Consider the following 17,500-nt stretch of genomic DNA (forward strand, 5'->3'; position numbering starts at 1 on the left):
TTGGGGGTGAACTACTCCTTTAAGGTTCTGTCTGTCTGTCTGTCTGACAGCTCTTAAATGTGTCAAATAAAAGTAACACAATATTTAAAAAAAAAAAAACATACTTATGGCTTCTGTGTGTGTGTGTGTGTGTGTGTGTGTGTGTGTGTGTGTGTGTGTGTGTGTGTGTGTGTGTGTGTGTGTGTGTGTGTGTGTGTGTGTGTGTGTGTGTGTGTGTGTGTGTGTGTGTGTGTGTGTGTGTGTGTGTGTGTGTGTGCAGGCTGTAGGAGGAGGCTGGATTGAAGCTCAGAACAGCAGAGGAGAGACAGGACTGGTCCCTGAAGATTACCTACAGGTACACTGTGTGTGTGTGTGTGTGTGTGTGTGTGTGTGTGTGTGTGTGTGTGTGTGTGTGTGTGTGTGTGTGTGTGTGTGTGTGTGTGTGTGTGTGTGTGTGTGTGTGTGTGTGTGTGTGTGACTTTGTGTGAATTAAGCAATATCACACAAGAGGGTGTGGGTTAACGTGATTATTGTACCGCCTGCGTTTCCGCAGGCACAAGCCCGAAGGGCAAGTGCCCGTAAGCAGCGACGCGTTGTGAGCTTGTAGATCTGCTATTTTTTGGCAAATGTTCCACCCCAGCATAATGGATGTTGGGGATATTGTGATTATCGTGATAATATTGTAAATCGCGATTTCTTTGGTCACAATAATCATGACATGACATGTTCATATCGTCCCATCCCTATTATGTATGAGCCCTCAAGGACACTTCGACCGGTCATTTTCAAAACTTTGCCGGCCAGTAGGGGTGGGCAATATAATCGATATGGCAATACATTGCGATAGTTTATTTGCCAATACTGTATCGATACTTCAGGCCGTAGTGTCGCGATACTTTGAGGAAAATAAAATATGTTCCCATGCATAGGAAGTCCGGTCCTGACATTCCGCTGCCTCTAGATGTCGCTGTACTATAGTAGCTACTTCCCCTTCCCACGGTTCAGTGAGTGAGGAAAGGTCTCTCGAGAAAATGGCTGCGAATGACGAGAACGTTAGACCAGCGCCTTCGGCTTTTAAAGCTGATAGTATTCGCAATAGTATTGTTACAAAGATTCGCAATATATCGTGATACTATTGCATCGCGACCCAAGTAGCGTGATACTATTGCATCGTAACCTATCTCTGGTCCATCGCGTCACCCAGTGACGCTCTGACAGACCCGTCTGCAAATGAATAGACCGTGTTTTCTCAGCCCCTACCAGCGCTCAACTTGAGTCAAAATAAACAAAACTACTTCACTACTCACCAAACCAAAGGTAGTTTTGCTTTGTTGAAAGTCTATTCTCCACGGCGGTGAGCCCCTCAGCACCCCACCCATTCTGCAAAATACACTATTTTTGGCATGACATAAAACACATCCAACTCGACCGCCGCTTATTTCAGGGCTGTGAACCATTGTATCTGCGGTGGCCGCTGGGTGGCTCGAGGTGGGTGCGTTTTATTTCATGACAAAAATAATGTATTTGACAGAGTAGGTGGGGTGCTGAGGGGCTCACCACTGCAGAGAATAGACTTTTTCAACAACGCAAAACTACCTTTGGTTTGGTGATTAGTGAAGTAGTTTTGTTTATTTTGACTCAAGTTGAGCGCTGGTAGGGGCTGAGAAAACGCGGTCTATTCATTTGCCGACGGGTCTGTCAGAGCGTCACTGGAGGTGACGCGATGGACCAGAGCTAATCGTGACCCAAGTATCGTGATACGTATTGCATCGCGAGATTCCAATATCCACCCCTACGGGCCAGGCTAGTTAAATACATATTCATTTGGGGGAACTTGACATGACATTTTCAAAAAGCATATCAGTCTGTGTACGCATACACACACTTCCTGCATGATAATATCAATAAAAAACAAATGTATATTCCTGAAAATATGATCATAATATTATGTTACATGAAAAGATAACATGAATGAAGAACTATGATAGTTGCATGCATGTGTGGCAGTTGTGTCTTTATAACTCTCTCTCTGTGTGTGTGTGTGTGTGTGTGTGTGTGTGTGTGTGTGTGTGTGTGTGTGTGTGTGTGTGTGTGTGTGTGTGTGTGTGTGTGTGTGTGTGTGTGTGTGTGTGTGTGTGTGTGTGTGTGTGTGTGTGTGTGTGTGTGTGTGTGTGCGCGCACGTGCAGGTCAACAGTACAGCCACAAGCTATCCTGATGCCTACAGCACCGCTACAAGCAACAACCACACACATACACAGGTAATGCACACGCACACACACACCCACACGCACCCACACGCACACACACACCCACACGCACACACACACCCACCCACACGCACACACACACCCACACGCACACACACACCCACACGCACACACACACAAGTAGTACTGTGTAGCTGAAGAGATTGGGTGATGTTTGGGATGTAAAAGTGGTCCCAGAAACGCAGGTGTTTTTTGCGACAGCGAGGCTGTTTTTGGGAGACTTTTGTGCGCTCACATTTGGTGGGAGTCCATCATATTCCGGAAAACCCTAGGTTTCCTGCGGGACCAACCCCGTCTTGCTACCTTTTCGGGAAGGGGACTAAATTACTAATAATTCGAAGTAAAAAAGAATAAAAAATAAATAGACTGCGCTCTTTCGAGGTGCCAACCTCCGCCTTACTTCCGCACTCGTAGCCAAATATGGCCTACTTGTGTGCAAGCAGAGTGTACAAGTAAGGTGATTGCCTAAATGGTAAATGGTGCATTTATATAGCACCATATCCAAGGCGCTTTACAGAGATTGTGCACACACACACACACACGCACACGCACACACACACACACACACACACACACACACACACACACACACACACACACACACACACACACACATTCATTACATTCACCCATACACACCAACCTGCTCACCGGGAGCAACTAGGGGTTCAGAGTCTTGCTCAAGGACTCTTTGTCACTATCTCTGGGGGAGCCCGGGATCGAACTGGAAACCCTTCAGGAACCCTCCTTCTTCTAATGACGGCTTCTCTACCCCTGAGCCACTGCCGCCCACTGGCTGCTCCGTCATTGGCTACTTGATGACAAATACAAACAGCACGATCACCCTACTTGCGCCAGCAAAGCGCTGGCACAAGTAATACAAATAAATAAATGCCAGAGAAAAACAGCTTTCACCATTATCCAAATGGACCCTTGAACTGTCCCCTCAATCAGGCATGTGCACACATAGACATCACAGGGGGCCTGAGCCCCTGCCCTTCTATTCGTCTGTAAAAAGTGCCCTCTCCTCCCCCTCTTTCCATGCCATACCTGAAGGCAGCATTCAAGAGAATTGCCTTGCCCCAAACTCTCCTGAACTTGAATGCAGCTTCTTATGTTGAAAGAATTGCAATCTCAGTGTAGAAATCCCAGTATTGCCTTGATTATGCTTACTTCAGTGTGGCATCTAGCACCGGAAATAGCCAATTTGGGGGCCCTGACCCACAGGTTGAGAACCACTAGTTTACTGTATGTATTATTAGTCATCACATTTAAACTGGCTGCTAAGGAAGGACCAGTGCTGAGTTGACGCTGTTTATGTGAAGGGGAGCAAGAGTGACAATATCTAAAGATCTAAACAAATATCTGATACACATGAATATTTGATGGCATTTTATGACTCTATCTCTTGAAGACACACTGTATCAAATAACAGCAGATATTGCATACAATGTATGGGAACAGGGAGTTCTCGCACACACGCACGCACGCACACACGCACAGAGGAAGTACCTTTCCAAGGTTTAAGCCCTAATATTGGAATTGTCTGTACTTAGTGGATTGTGTGTGTGTGTGTGTGTGTGTGTGTGTGTGTGTGTGTGTGTGTGTGTGTGTGTGTGTGTGTGTGTGTGTGTGTGTGTGTGTGTGTGTGTGTGTGTGTGTGTGTGTGTTTGAACTGAGTGGGCAACTGCCTAATGTGTTTTAAGTACCGAAAGAACTCTTAATGGACAAGGTAAGGTAGGTGTGTGTGTGTGTGTGTGTGTGTGTGTGTGTGTGTGTGTGTGTGTGTGTGTGTGTGTGTGTGTGTGTGTGTGTGTGTGTGTGTGTGTGTGTGTGTGTGTGTGTGTGTGTGTGTGTGTGTGTGTGTGTGTGTGTGTGTGTGTGTGTGTGTGTGTGTGTGTGTTTAATTGCCAAGGCGGGCAGACATCTGACCTTGCGTCAGCGCGGTGAAATCGCGGTGACAACATCCATTTCCTGTTCCTAAGACTCATCTTGTGTGTGTGTGTGTTATTGCAGAAACATGGTTTCCTAACTTCCCTCTCACGTCTGTTAATATAACAGACTGAGACGCCGGCTACACAGAGCTGGATATTTCTGAAGCTAGACATTTTTTATGCGTTTGGGGCTTGCAGCCACACAAAGCTGGATATTTCGGTTGCAAAGCTGGATATTTTTTAAACCGGACAAATAAGTGGAGAGATTGAAAAATATCCGATCCGATTCACTGGATCCGTGTAGACAGGGGGAACCCGGATATCTCTGAAGACTTTACTGTGTGTGTGCTTGTTAGAGACCTAGATATCTTTGTCGTGTGGACCTAGATATTTTTCTATGTGGATGTCTGAAAAACAGGGATATATGAAATATCCAGCTCTGTGTAGTGTAGCCTATGCCTTAAAGTCCATATACCTGGCCATGTGCGCAGCCAATCTATATGCACACTTTTGGGTTAAATTACCCCATTTTTTATATCAGCTACTTGCCCCATGGAGACATGAATTCATGGATATCTTTTTGTTTTTGTCACATTCCTAAGCCAATCATTTTATTATAACCAGTAAGACTCCATAATCGGGAGATAAGCGACCATCGCATAATGTTGTCTGCAAAAAGCAACCTCATGGTGGCGCTAGAAGAGGGGCATGTGAAAAACCAGGGGTGGAGGTTGTGGTCAGGGCTGGATTAACCATTGGGCCGGTGGGGCCGTTGCCAGGGGCCCTTGGCTCTCAGGGGCCCTTGGGGGAACTGGACCGCGTGGTCATTGACAATTTACTAAAGTTAAATGTATACATTAATTAAAAATCTAATGTGTGGGCCCCCATGTTGTCTACAGGTGCTTTCTTGGCCCACAGATGATCATCATGGCTTAAAATCGGAGCTGGGTAGTGTGCGTCGGGATGGTTGGGGGGTTATGGTGGAGGGTGGGGGGGGGCCCCAAAAAGATTATTGGCCAGGGGCCATCGCGGGGGTTAATCCGTCCATGGTTGTGGTTTGTCAGCCAAGGAGTGTGTGTGCAAAGTTTGGCATGGATAGGGGCAACAGTGGTGGAGATAAGAGTCTGCAAAAAAAGCAACCTCTTGGTGGCGCTAGAAGAGGACCATGTGAGAAATCAGGGGCGGAGGTTGTGGTTTGGCAGCCAAGGAGTGTGTGTGCAAAGTTTGGCATGGGGGCAATGGTGGCGGAGATAAGAGTAGGGGCAAAAGTGTGACGTGAGGTGATGGACAGACAGACAGACAGACGGACATCCGGTGGAGCTTTTCATAGTAACTTGGAGTTGATTCTACGATGCACCACACTTTTCTATGTTACTGCACAACATTTTTCTCCAGTCAATACAACATATTTTATTTAGAAGTATACGACTGAATTGCGAGGCTCTGCTGAATTGATTATTGACACACATACAGACAGACTGACTCAGCGGTCAATCACGTTTTTTCCAGGTCGCCAATGGTGATGACCCGTGGACAGGGGGCGGGACTTACCCCGCTGAGGTAGCAGGGGGCGGGACTTACCCCGCTGAGGTAGCAGGGGGCCAAGGATACGCTCATACACAACAAGGTAACACGCACACACACACACACACACACGCACACACACACACACACACACACACACACACACACACACACACACACACACACACACACACACACACACACACTAAGGCATTCACCAAATATTCGAATATTCGAATATCAAAGTCACTATTCGACGTTGTTCACCGAAGTCGAATATTCGCTTATTTTTACTTTTTTTTTAATTGTTTTCTCTTTAAAAAATCACACCCGTGTGAACTGAGCGGTGGTTCCCCCCCCCCTTCCCCCCTGTGTGTGTGTGTGTGTGTGTGTGTGTGTGTGTGTGTGTGTGTGTGTGTGTGTGTGTGTGTGCCTGGTCTGGCCTGGCCTGAACAACAGCGCCCCTCCCTTAACATGTGTGGTCAGAAAAGGTTACTGCAGGCTACAGACAGACAGACAGACACGCAGACAGACAGACAGACAGACAGACAGACAGACAGACAGACAGACAGACCCACACACACGGCCACGTATAGGAGCGTTGTGACCACCGCTCAAAAATATATAGTTTATAAAGCTTGACTAGATGGGAAGTCATAAGAATGAGTTGTCAGTGCCCCTGGTGGATGAATTTGTTAATGCTCTATACCAGGGGTTCTCAAACCTTTTTAGGCCGTGACCCCCAAAATAAACATATTTGAACTCTGACAAGCACTTGGAATTGTAGGTATTACATCTAATGTGACTCGGTTCCAGAGATAAATATTGTGAAAATAGCAGATCTACATGCTCACAATGCCTCGCAACGTGAGGCGTTGTGAGCATGTCGATCGGCTATTTTCACAATGTTCGCCTCTTGCTTACTTAATATTTGACAGTTTGGCCAGTCCTGTCGAATATTCGACTATTCGAATACTTTGAGGTCGAATAATTTGAATACTAAAAATCACTATTCGTGAATGCCCTAACACACACACACACACACACACACACACACACACACACACACACACACATCGTTTCAAGTCTTTTTTAAGTCATCATGATATGCGTTTAGTAATTTATCTCTAGTTGCGATGCATTGTGAGCTTGTAGATATGCAATTTTTTAGCAAATGGATGTTGGGGATATTCGCGATAATACCGTAAATCGCGATTTCTTTGGTCACAATAATGGTGATGTGAACTTTTCATATGGTCCCATCCCTACTCTGTAGCAGCAGCAGTAGGAGGGGACGATGATGATGACGATGGTGAATGGGATGAAGATTGGGACGACCAGTCGTCGGGCGGTTACCATGGCGACACCCCCGGCAACGAGGAGGAGGGCGGGGTTGCGGGACGCAACACGCACACTATGAAGATGATGGCTCTGAACAAGTAATGCACACCACACACTACAAGTCCACAGTTTGAAAATGCGCTTCTGCATGCATTCACTTTAGCCTGGCTTCAGGTTTTGTCCAACGCGCAACAGCGTGGCTGTAGCAGGGGTGTAGTTGTCCTGATTTAAAATGAAGCAAACATGGAACTGAAAGTTCCTATGCTTGGCCGCTACAGTAGTTGCGCTGTTCTGGCACCAGAAGCAACATGTTCTCCATAGGATTCCATTCATTTTACCCAAACGTTTACATTTGATTTTCTCACCGTAATAAACATTGTCATAAATACTTTATGGTTCCTGTCGCTAGTTTAAAGCCTCGTTTCAATCACCATGATTTGCGTTTTGTGAAAATATTATGGTCCAATTTATGTTATATTTGATGTTATAGCAGGGTATGCTGTAGGAGGGGCTTGTGATCATAGGCATGTGCTGATTCTTCTTCGTGTGCTTTATTTTCGGCAAGCTCAAGACAATGTCCCATGTATCCCTGCGGTTGCACGTGACCGTTAGCAGACAATAGCATTCCTTGGCTAGTAGGTACCATTAAAACAATGATGCACCCATATGACGGCCAAAAAAGCTTCATTTGGCCATAATGGACGCCCCATCGGCCACATACCACACTAACAGAATCCATATATGGCCAAGACAGCCCATATCTTTGTGGCTGGATCTCCATACATCAGGGATCTCCATGTATGTGCATAACAGGGATTCTGTGATTGTGGTTCCCCTGACATCACAGTGATGTCAGCGTGATGTCAGAGCACTAAACCCATAGACCATAAAAAAGTGCACACGTCCAGACGGAGACATGATCTGCCGTTTCATAACATACCAGTAGTCCATGTCTGCTAAGCATCAAGCTATAACATCGTCATTGTCGGGTGAAAACCTTGTATGTCCGAAACCGTTAGTTTTGCATTTATCATTTTAAAAATGATTTAAACTAGTGAAAACAGCCGATCTACAAGCACACAAAATAATAATAAAACGCTCAATAGTGGGCTCGACAAAAGCCCGGCTCAATAAGCAGGATCGATAAGGTGCTCATTATCAATAACAATTAACGAGCTCCATCCCTAGTTATTTTAGGATAAATTCCCACGACTGTAAAAACAAAACAGAAGTGGGGAGGAGCATGATTCACATCCGCTTTATCGCTTACTCATCAGAGTGATCAGAGCTTCCGTTCTCCAGACTGTACGGTATTTTCTTCGTAAACCGCCCACTTCCGGAAAACGTTTCATTTATCCTCTTGGATTGCGGAAGTTGGTCGTTTACTAGGCTATTACAGTATGTGATAATGGAGTCCGTAGGATACAGGGGTGAATAAATTAAGAATCTGCGGCTTGTGATTGGCTGAACGGAGGTAGGGAGTGCTCTGCTGTGTTCACTTGGACTGCGCGGAGGTGCTGAAAGTCGGGGGGACGAAGATTTACTATTCTGTTCATAACGGCACATAACTATCGACACGGCGACTCGCTCGCTACCGCTCGATCGGCGGTGTTTCACGTTGCTCAAGGTCGCCTCCATCGCCATCACAGAAAACAAGCGCTCCTTCCCTACGGATTCCAATACAGCGTACAGCATGTGTGTGGGGAGGAATTAACTGGCATAACCAGTACATTGAGGAGAAAAATGTGCTAAAAATAAATAATAATAATAATTGTGTGTGTGTGTGTGCGTGTGCGTGTGTGCTTGTGTGTGCTTGTAGGTTTCATTTCTCCAAGGCCTCTAACCCAGAGACTTACCTGTTGGCTAAACTTCCACCCAAAGGAAAAGACCGCATTCCTGTTTATGTGAGTCAACAACCACACACTGTTTAGCACAACTACACACATTGTTTGATGAAACTGTTCCTTCAGCTGTAGGTGAAATAGGCTCAATGTTTTTGATGTCTTCTCTCAGCTGTGATGTGAATTTAGATATAATGTTATATAGCCTGATGTCAGGTCATTGTTGTCCAGTGTACAGTTTCAATGTACAGATTATTGACTTATTTTTGCCATTATTTTACTGTTTAGACTGATGATAGGTTCATGGTTAACTATGGTCCTAGATTACTAGTAATTATATACATTAGATGTATTACCTTGTGCTGTCATTGGTTGTTGTAAAGGCCTGTCCATACTGTGTCCGACCACCAAACTTTTAGTCGGAAAGGTCCGGTTCAACTACAACATGACGTCATCTGAAAAGCACTACCCCGAATTAGAGTTCGGAAAGCTGCATGTCGGAAAGTCGGAACTCTCTGAGGAAAGGTTTGGTGGTCAGAGACAGTATGGACAGGCCCTTTAGTCACTCTGGATTAAGAGTGTCTGCTAAATGACTACATTCAGTACAATGTTCAATGTTTCTCTTTTATTCTATCAGCTGGGTGAGGTGGGCCCGGTGTGGCTGTATCCTCAGTCTCCTATGGACTGTGTGGTCGACGACCCCAAGAAGGGAAGCAAGCTGTACGGACTGAAGAGCTACATCGAGTACCAGGTTACACCTAATGTAGGTCTGACACACGCACGCATGCACGCACACACGCACGCACACGCACGCACGCACACACGCACATACACACACACACATACACACACACACACACACACACATGCACGCACACACACACACACACGCACGCACTCGCACATGCACGCACACACACGCACACACACACACTCATGTATAGTCTCTAGTATATGCACAGCAGCCATATTGTAAAGAAATTGGTCCTAACTTCCTTCACCAGTGTTACCAATGATACTGATGAAGGCTCTGTTCCATTCTGCTCAAACAGAGTCGGTGTTACCAATGATACTGATGAAGGCTCTGTTCCATTCTGCTCAAACAGAGTCAGCGTTACCAATGATACTGATGAAGGCTCTGTTCCATTCTGCTCAAACAGAGTCAGCGTTACCAATGATACTGATGAAGGCTCTGTTCCATTCTGCTCAAACAGAGTCGGTGTTACCAATGATACTAATGAAGGCTCTGTTCCATTCTGCTCAAACAGAGCCAGTGTTACCAATGATACTAATGAAGGCTCTGTTCCATTCTGCTCAAACAGAGTCAGTGTTACCAATGATACTAATAAAGGCTCTGTTCCATTCTGCTCAAACAGAGTCAGTGTTACCAATGATACTAATAAAGGCTCTGTTCCATTCTGCTCAAACAGAGTCAGTGTTACCAATGATACTAATGAAGGTCTCAAAGTGTGGTCCAGGGACCCTCATGGTTCCTTGGAATGGTCCCTTACAGTTGTTTAACCCTGAGAGTACGAATGGAGCCAAAACGTTGTATTACTTTAGCTTAGTTTTAGTTTGTTGGTGGTCGGGCAGGTCTCAAATCATCTCAGAAGAATAGTGGAACTAACAGATGTACTAGCTCACAAAGTGTTGCTATGTGGCACTTTGTGAGTTTGGAGATCTGCCATTTTCACAGTTTTTGAAGAAACATATTGCCTGTTGAAAACGGCTGAAACTAAGGACATGTTCTCTTTGATTTCACTTAGTTTTATTTTCTACATTATCTGCATATGATAGGTCCTCACTAATGCTCATTATACTTTTATATTATATCTTAACTTTATATAGGCTACTGTAATTAGTTTCTGAACTGTCCACAGCCCACCAATGACACAGAAATGACACAGAAATGATGCCATCTTATAAAAGGATTAGTGAGGACCAGTTATATGTAGATAAGGTATAGAAATGGGTGGAGTGCTCCTTTAACTGCAGTAGCACACGTTAACCTTCCTCCATTGGCTCCTCCTCAGACCACCAGCAGAGCTGTCAATCACCGCTACAAGCATTTTGATTGGTTGTACGAGCGGCTGCTGGAGAAGTTTGGAGCGGCCGTGCCCATCCCCTGCCTGCCCGACAAGCAGGTGACAGGTCAGTTACCATGGAAACCATCCCATCCCCTGTTGGTGACCCTGACAACCATCCCATCCCCTGTTAGTTAACCTGACTACCATCCCATCCCCTGTCTGCCCGACAAGCAGGTGACTGGTCAGTTACCATGACTACCATCCCATCCCCTGTCTGCCCGACAAGCAGGTGACAGGTCAGTTACCACGACTACCATCCCATCCCCTGTTAGTGACCCTGACTACCATCCCATCCCCTGTCTGCCCGACAAGCAGGTGACAGGTCAGTTACCACGGAAACCATCCCATCCCCTGTTAGTTAACCTGACTACCATCCCATCCCCTGTTAGTTAACCTGACTACCATCCCATCCCCTGTTAGTTAACCTGGCATACCCATCCCGTATGCCCGACAAGCAGGTGACACGTCAGTTACCACGACAACCATCCCATCCCCTGTCAGCTACCATGGCAAGGTCACATTTCCTGGGTAGACACTGCATGTAGACCAGGTCCTACTTAGATGTGTATTAAGTTGATAACATTTAAACCATGCAAATACATAATACACATACAAATAATGTTTTGACCGATAAATGAAAACCATGACATCATATATATTGTCGCAGTTTGGTAGAGTCTTGCAAAACAGAGGCCACGAGCACTGTGAAAGTCCTGCCCTGGTTCTAACTAGAGCCAGACCAAAGTATGACCGATAGAGATGTATCGGTCATTTTTGGACCCCGATGTCGGCATCCAACATTATCTCCCTGATGTATCGGTCATTTTTGGACCCCGATGTCGGCATCCAACATTATCTCCCTGATGTATCGGTCATTTTTGGACCCCGATGTCGGCATCCAACATTATCTCCCTGATGTATCGGTCATTTTTATAATTAACATTAGACCACCATTTGATGACATTTAGCCATGCACTCAGACCCAAAACTTAGAATATATTGACGTTGCCCGTCGTTGATCCATTTGGTTTTTACACTAAAGATCTTATAAGGGTCCATTTGATTACCAAATCTCCATCATTTAGCTGGGGACCACCTGGAAACCCCTAAAGGGACATTTTTTTTTGAAGGTAAGATATTTTTGAAATTTAGGCTATTTATTATTTCTACCACTAGTTCTACCACTCTGCTATTTGTTTCTCTGCCTTGTTTTGAAACACTTGATTAGCATTTACTAAGGTCATTGTTTACCTGCTGTCCTAGAGTTTCTGTGAGGCACTACATGGTTCTCTCTGGATGAGAACGTAGATCAGGGGTCTTCAACAGGGGGTCTGGGACCCCTAGGGGGTCCTCAGAGTTACTACAGGGGGTCCTCCAAATCTTTGTGTGATAGAAACTTTTTTTTTTCTCCTTTTTTATATTAACCACTTGAACCCTAAGGTAGATGACTTCACAATCAAAGTGGGTGACAAGGTCATAACACGAAAAAACGAAATCTCTTACTTAGGATGTATCCTTGAAGCTAATCTTTCCAGTGAAAAGATGATTTCAAAAGTAATAAAAAAAATCAACCAACAAACTCGTTTCCTACAGAGGATCGCCCCAATGGTCAACTTCAACACACTGAAGACCATAGCTGGTGCAATAATCCAGCCCCTCTTTGACTACGGAGTCCACGTATGGTATCGTGACGCCCCACAAGCCCTAAAAACTAAACTCCAAACAGCCCAAAATAAACTAATTAGGGTCCTGCTTAACCTTCCCTATCAGACTCACCTCACCGCTACTCACCAGTTAAGAGTGGGGTGGCTCAGAGTAGATGACAGAGTACAGCAACTTGCAATGGGCCTGGTGTACAAGATACACTACACCACTATGATACCCAAGTACCTGTCAAAATACTTAAGGATGTCCATAATTACAACACCAGAGGCAGTGCCACAGATCACGTTCAACCCAGAGTCAACTCAAAGAAAGGGTCAAACTCGTTCTTCTGCTATACCACAAAAATGTGGAATGCCTTACCGAAGGCCATAAAGGAGTGTGGATCACTAGCATCCTTTAAAATTGCCCTGAAAAACCACTTACAGGCAGCAGCCGTTCGCAACTGGTAAAAACCTGGCCCAACCCTGCCCTCCCTGCCCCTTCCTTGTATATACTTACTGTTTGTTTAGACTTACTGTTTTCTTTTTTTTTTTTCCTTTTCTTTACATATCTACTGCATAGTACTGTGTTCTATTTGTCTGTCATTCAATGTTATATGAGATACTTAAATGGTTTCCTGTTAAAATAAGCTTAGTCTTTTCATGGATCTCCTTTTAGTAGACCTTGTACCAGTGAACTGTACCGTCATGAATCTGTACATTTTCCTATGCAAACTTCTAATAAAGCCTTCAATCAATCAATCAAAAGTCCATATTCTGAGAACTTTAGCCAAAAATAGCAGATCTACAAGCTCACAACGCCTCGCGCTGCAAGCCATTATAGCTTGTCTATTTTCGGCCAAGAGGTTTGGTGTAGAGGGGAAAAAGAGCAGACTAAGTACAGAGTGAAAGGTCAAGTTTATTAAGTATTGACGGTTCAAGTGGTTAAATATCTGAAAGCACAAATTGACATGAATCCAAAATACACTGACGATTGTGCTGTCAAACGATGAAACTATATGGAATCTATGAAAAGGTTGTGGGGGTCCCTGCTTCATCTCTCTCTCAACTAAGGGGTCCTGAAAACATTGAAGACCCCTAGTTTAGATTGTAATATGTGTTTCAGGGCGTTTCGAGGAGGAGTTCATCAAGATGAGGATGGAGCGGCTCCAGGGATGGATGAACAGGATGTGTCGTCATCCTGTGGTCTCCTGCAGCCACGTCTTCCAACTGTTCCTCACCTACAAGGACGAGAAGGTGTGTAATATGAGTATTTATATTTTATACATAGTTCAGACAGCTGATGAAAGTCTTTGTCTCTGTGAAGACAGACAACCTCACGGTCAAACAATGGACCCGAAGGTCAATGTCTAATAGCTATGAGCTTTTTTCTTCTTCTGTAGAAATATTTTCTTTCACATCTATCTCCTATCTCTCAGACTCCCTCCCTATACCAGTCAGAGTTAGGAGTTTGAATAGATGTAGAATTATGTTTAGGATGTCATTTGTGTTTGATCTGTTTTCCTGTCTCTTTCCTGTGTGCGTGCGTGCGTGCGTGCGTGTGCGTGTGTAGGACTGGAAGCTGGGGAAGAGGAAGGCAGAGAAGGATGAGCTGGTCGGACCAATGATCTTCTCTCTGATCGACCCTGAAGCAGCAGAACTGGACCCTGTGGAAGTGTAGGACGCGCACGCATACACACACACACACACACACACACACACACACACACACACACACACACACACACACACACACATGCACGCACGCACGCAGGATTACCTTGCTTACAGTATTACCTTTTTTCAACAAACATAGAAATTGGCCTTAGGTGTGTGTCATGGTAGTTCATTCAAGTTCATGTCCCCAAAGGATAATTTGGTTTGCAGCAAATAAAACATAACAGACACAGACATGATTCACAAAGAATACATAAAAACACACATGTGATAACAACACACGGAACAATAAAACTCAGGGTGCCAGTTCAAGGTATCGGTGTACAGTAACAAATGCAAGTAACCCAAGCAGGGCCAGTAGCAGTGATGTTAATAGGTTTTTAATGTAATGAGTCCCGGGACCCCAGAAGGGTTTTTCGGATGAGTCCCAGGGATATTTTATGGGTCCCAAAAAATTCAACGCCGCGGAGATGGGTATCGTTCACCTCTGAATCGATACGATACCTTTTTCGATACCTGGAAATCGATACGATACCTTTTTCGATACCGTTTTCGATACTTTTTTATGTATTATTATTATTACCCTAATACCCTTATTATTACCATTATTATTATTATTATTAACTTTTTTCTATAGGCTATTTTACACACCACAATAGGTTATTAAGGCCGTCTAAAGACTGAGCTTGTAGATCGGCTATTTTCAAAATGTTTGCCTATTTCTTATATTTATTTTACAATTTGGCTAATGTTTGAACTTAGAACTAGGATTTCTAAATACACTAGGCTACAGACACCCATTTAATTATATTTATATCACTGGGACCCCAATTTATATTAAATGTTAAAAAACTAGAGTACAAATGGAACAGGTCCATTTGGTTCCATTTGTTCACCGAGTTACAGACCCATTAAGTTTCCAAAAGATTCCTTTTTACTTTGCTATTAGCAATATAAAACGTTTTTATATTCAGCAAAATGTCAGTAATGGTATTGTCTGCCTCTCATTGTTGTCAAGGAAGAAAGTACCGTATGTCGCTGCCTTGCTTATGTTTCATCAAGGCAAAAAAAAGCACCCTAAGACACACACCAAAAGTTGTGTGTGTGGGGGAAGGAGGAGGGGGCCGAGGGGCAGCCACCGTTGCACAGAATCACTTTCACTTTCAGCTTATGACAAACGGCAGCTTTTTATCAATGCATAAGGATTTAAGGACATTATATTTATAATGATTACAAGAACATTCACTACCTGTAGCTATGGAGTAGGCCTACTCCGTTGGAACCTACTCTGTTGGAACGGAAATAAACTTGTACGTGCTGTTAGACAGACAGTTGGCTCCTCTCCTCTCCGCAGGTTTAATAGGAAGCAAAGACAGACACCACGGTTTGATTTGATCATTGCGTAGTCAATTATGAAGGGATTTCAAAAATTTAAACGTCTCCATATTGCTTGGGAAGTCTACTTAGCAGAACATCGCGGCCTTTCGCTAATTCGCTAATTCGCTAATCGCTAATGTTTTTCTTTTACCGCGATGCGGTAAATTATGGATTAATAATGGAGGCGCGTCCCAGGGACCCCAGAAACATGACGTGAATGCGTCTCTGGGCGACATGAACGCGTATTTCACGCGGGACGCGCACGTAATGACGTCACTGCAGTAGCATTGAAATTCATAACAACTACAAAGTTTGTAGTTAAGTCCAGGGACGTGCTGGCCATTGGGAAAAGCGGGACAACTCCCGAACGGCCGGTTCATTCCCGGACGGTCCAGGCCGGCCATTTGGAAAAAATAAAAAATAAAATGTTGGCCTTCGTTCCATTCTCGTATCCCCAAGTTTCAAATTCGCCCTGCTTCATCATACAAGGCCGTCGCATAAAAGTAGTGAAAACAGCAGATCTACAAGCACACAACTACTGCGAGGCGTTGTGTGCTTGTAGATCGGCTGTTTTCACTAGTTTAAATAATTTTTAAAATGATAAATACAAAACAAACGGTTTTGGACATACAAGGTTTCCACCCGACAACGACAAAATATAACTCATGTAATTGGCCCACTGGCTTGTCACTTGTCATGATCTGAAATGGCAAATCTTTGAGTAGCAGCAGTGCCATAGAGAGAGATCTCTCTCTATAGCGCGCAATGAGGGCCTCTCCAACTCTTTTTCCCGGGCTGAATCAGGGGCCCAGCATGTCCCTGGTTAAGTCACACAAGCAGCAACATATTACCTCCTCCTCATCTCATGGGGGCGGCAGTGGCTCAGAGGAAACCATGCCTTCTCCTCCGCCATCGGTGTATGAATGTGTGTCAATGGGTGAATGTAATGCACAATCTATAGCCCCTTTTCGACTGCAGTTTTAGCACTACACCACACCGTACCACATATACATACAATATAAATTTGTATTTCAACTATCCTAATTATAATGCACTGTAATGGATTATAACTGTGATTATAATACATTATAAAGTATTAATGTATTACTCTGATAATTAAAATACACTGTGTGTGTGTGTGTGTGTGTGTGTGTGTGTGTGTGTGTGTGTGTGTGTGTGTGTGTGTGTGTGTGTGTGTGTGTGTGTGTGTGTGTGCAGAGAGCAGAAGTGTGAACATTACAGCAAGTTCACCAGATCCATGGACGACGGAGTGAAAGACCTGCTGACTGTAGCGCACACACACTGGAAGAGATGCACTGGACGTATGTAATACACATCTATGTACATGCACACACACACACACACACACACACACACACACACACACACACACACACACACACACAGGATAGAATGAAATACATGAAAAAACGATTCAGACATGTAGCAAACGATACATAACGATACGATACATCACGATGTCAGACGTCAATTGTACCGATACACACTGAATGAACCGATTCCCTCGTATTGTGCATGCTTGTATCGCGATTATGATCTGTATCGATTAATCTCAGCATCCCTAATACACATCTATGGACATGCACACACACACACTGGACGTACTGTATGTAATACACATCTATGGACACACACACACACGCACACACACTGGACGTATGTAATACACATCTATGGACACCCACACTGGACGTATGTAATACACATCTATGGACACGCACACTGGACGTATGTAATACACATCTATGGACACGCACACTGGATGTATGTAATACACATCTATGTACAGTACACGCACACACACGATT

General features: G+C 44.4%; 1 protein-coding gene across 4 annotated transcripts in view; it reads left to right on the forward strand.

Annotated features, from left to right (window-relative positions):
- The window catches only part of LOC308280452 (sorting nexin-9-like), a 38,827-nt gene that overhangs the window by 7,935 nt on the left and 13,392 nt on the right, over window positions 1–17,500 (forward strand). For 2 of the 4 annotated variants that reach the window (XR_013961733.1, XM_080720726.1), the window contains exons 3-12: window positions 260–334; window positions 2,167–2,238; window positions 5,691–5,808; window positions 6,982–7,144; window positions 8,866–8,950; window positions 9,525–9,650; window positions 10,921–11,038; window positions 13,744–13,874; window positions 14,191–14,294; window positions 16,890–16,993. Coding sequence is in view for 3 of the 4 variants with exons in the window: in XM_080720726.1 (XP_080576852.1) it covers window positions 260–334; window positions 2,167–2,238; window positions 5,691–5,808; window positions 6,982–7,144; window positions 8,866–8,950; window positions 9,525–9,650; window positions 10,921–11,038; window positions 13,744–13,874; window positions 14,191–14,294; window positions 16,890–16,993 (1,096 nt within the window). In the remaining variant the exon portion in view is untranslated. The remainder of the gene's footprint in view (window positions 1–259; window positions 335–2,166; window positions 2,239–5,690; window positions 5,809–6,981; window positions 7,145–8,865; window positions 8,951–9,524; window positions 9,651–10,920; window positions 11,039–13,743; window positions 13,875–14,190; window positions 14,295–16,889; window positions 16,994–17,500) is intronic. The other 2 variants (XM_080720728.1, XM_080720727.1) reach the window with 2 other exon arrangements.

This window comes from Nannobrachium achirus (genome assembly GCF_963921795.1).
Source record: "Nannobrachium achirus genome assembly, chromosome: 24".
NCBI classification, from domain to species: Eukaryota; Metazoa; Chordata; class Actinopteri; order Myctophiformes; family Myctophidae; genus Nannobrachium; species Nannobrachium achirus.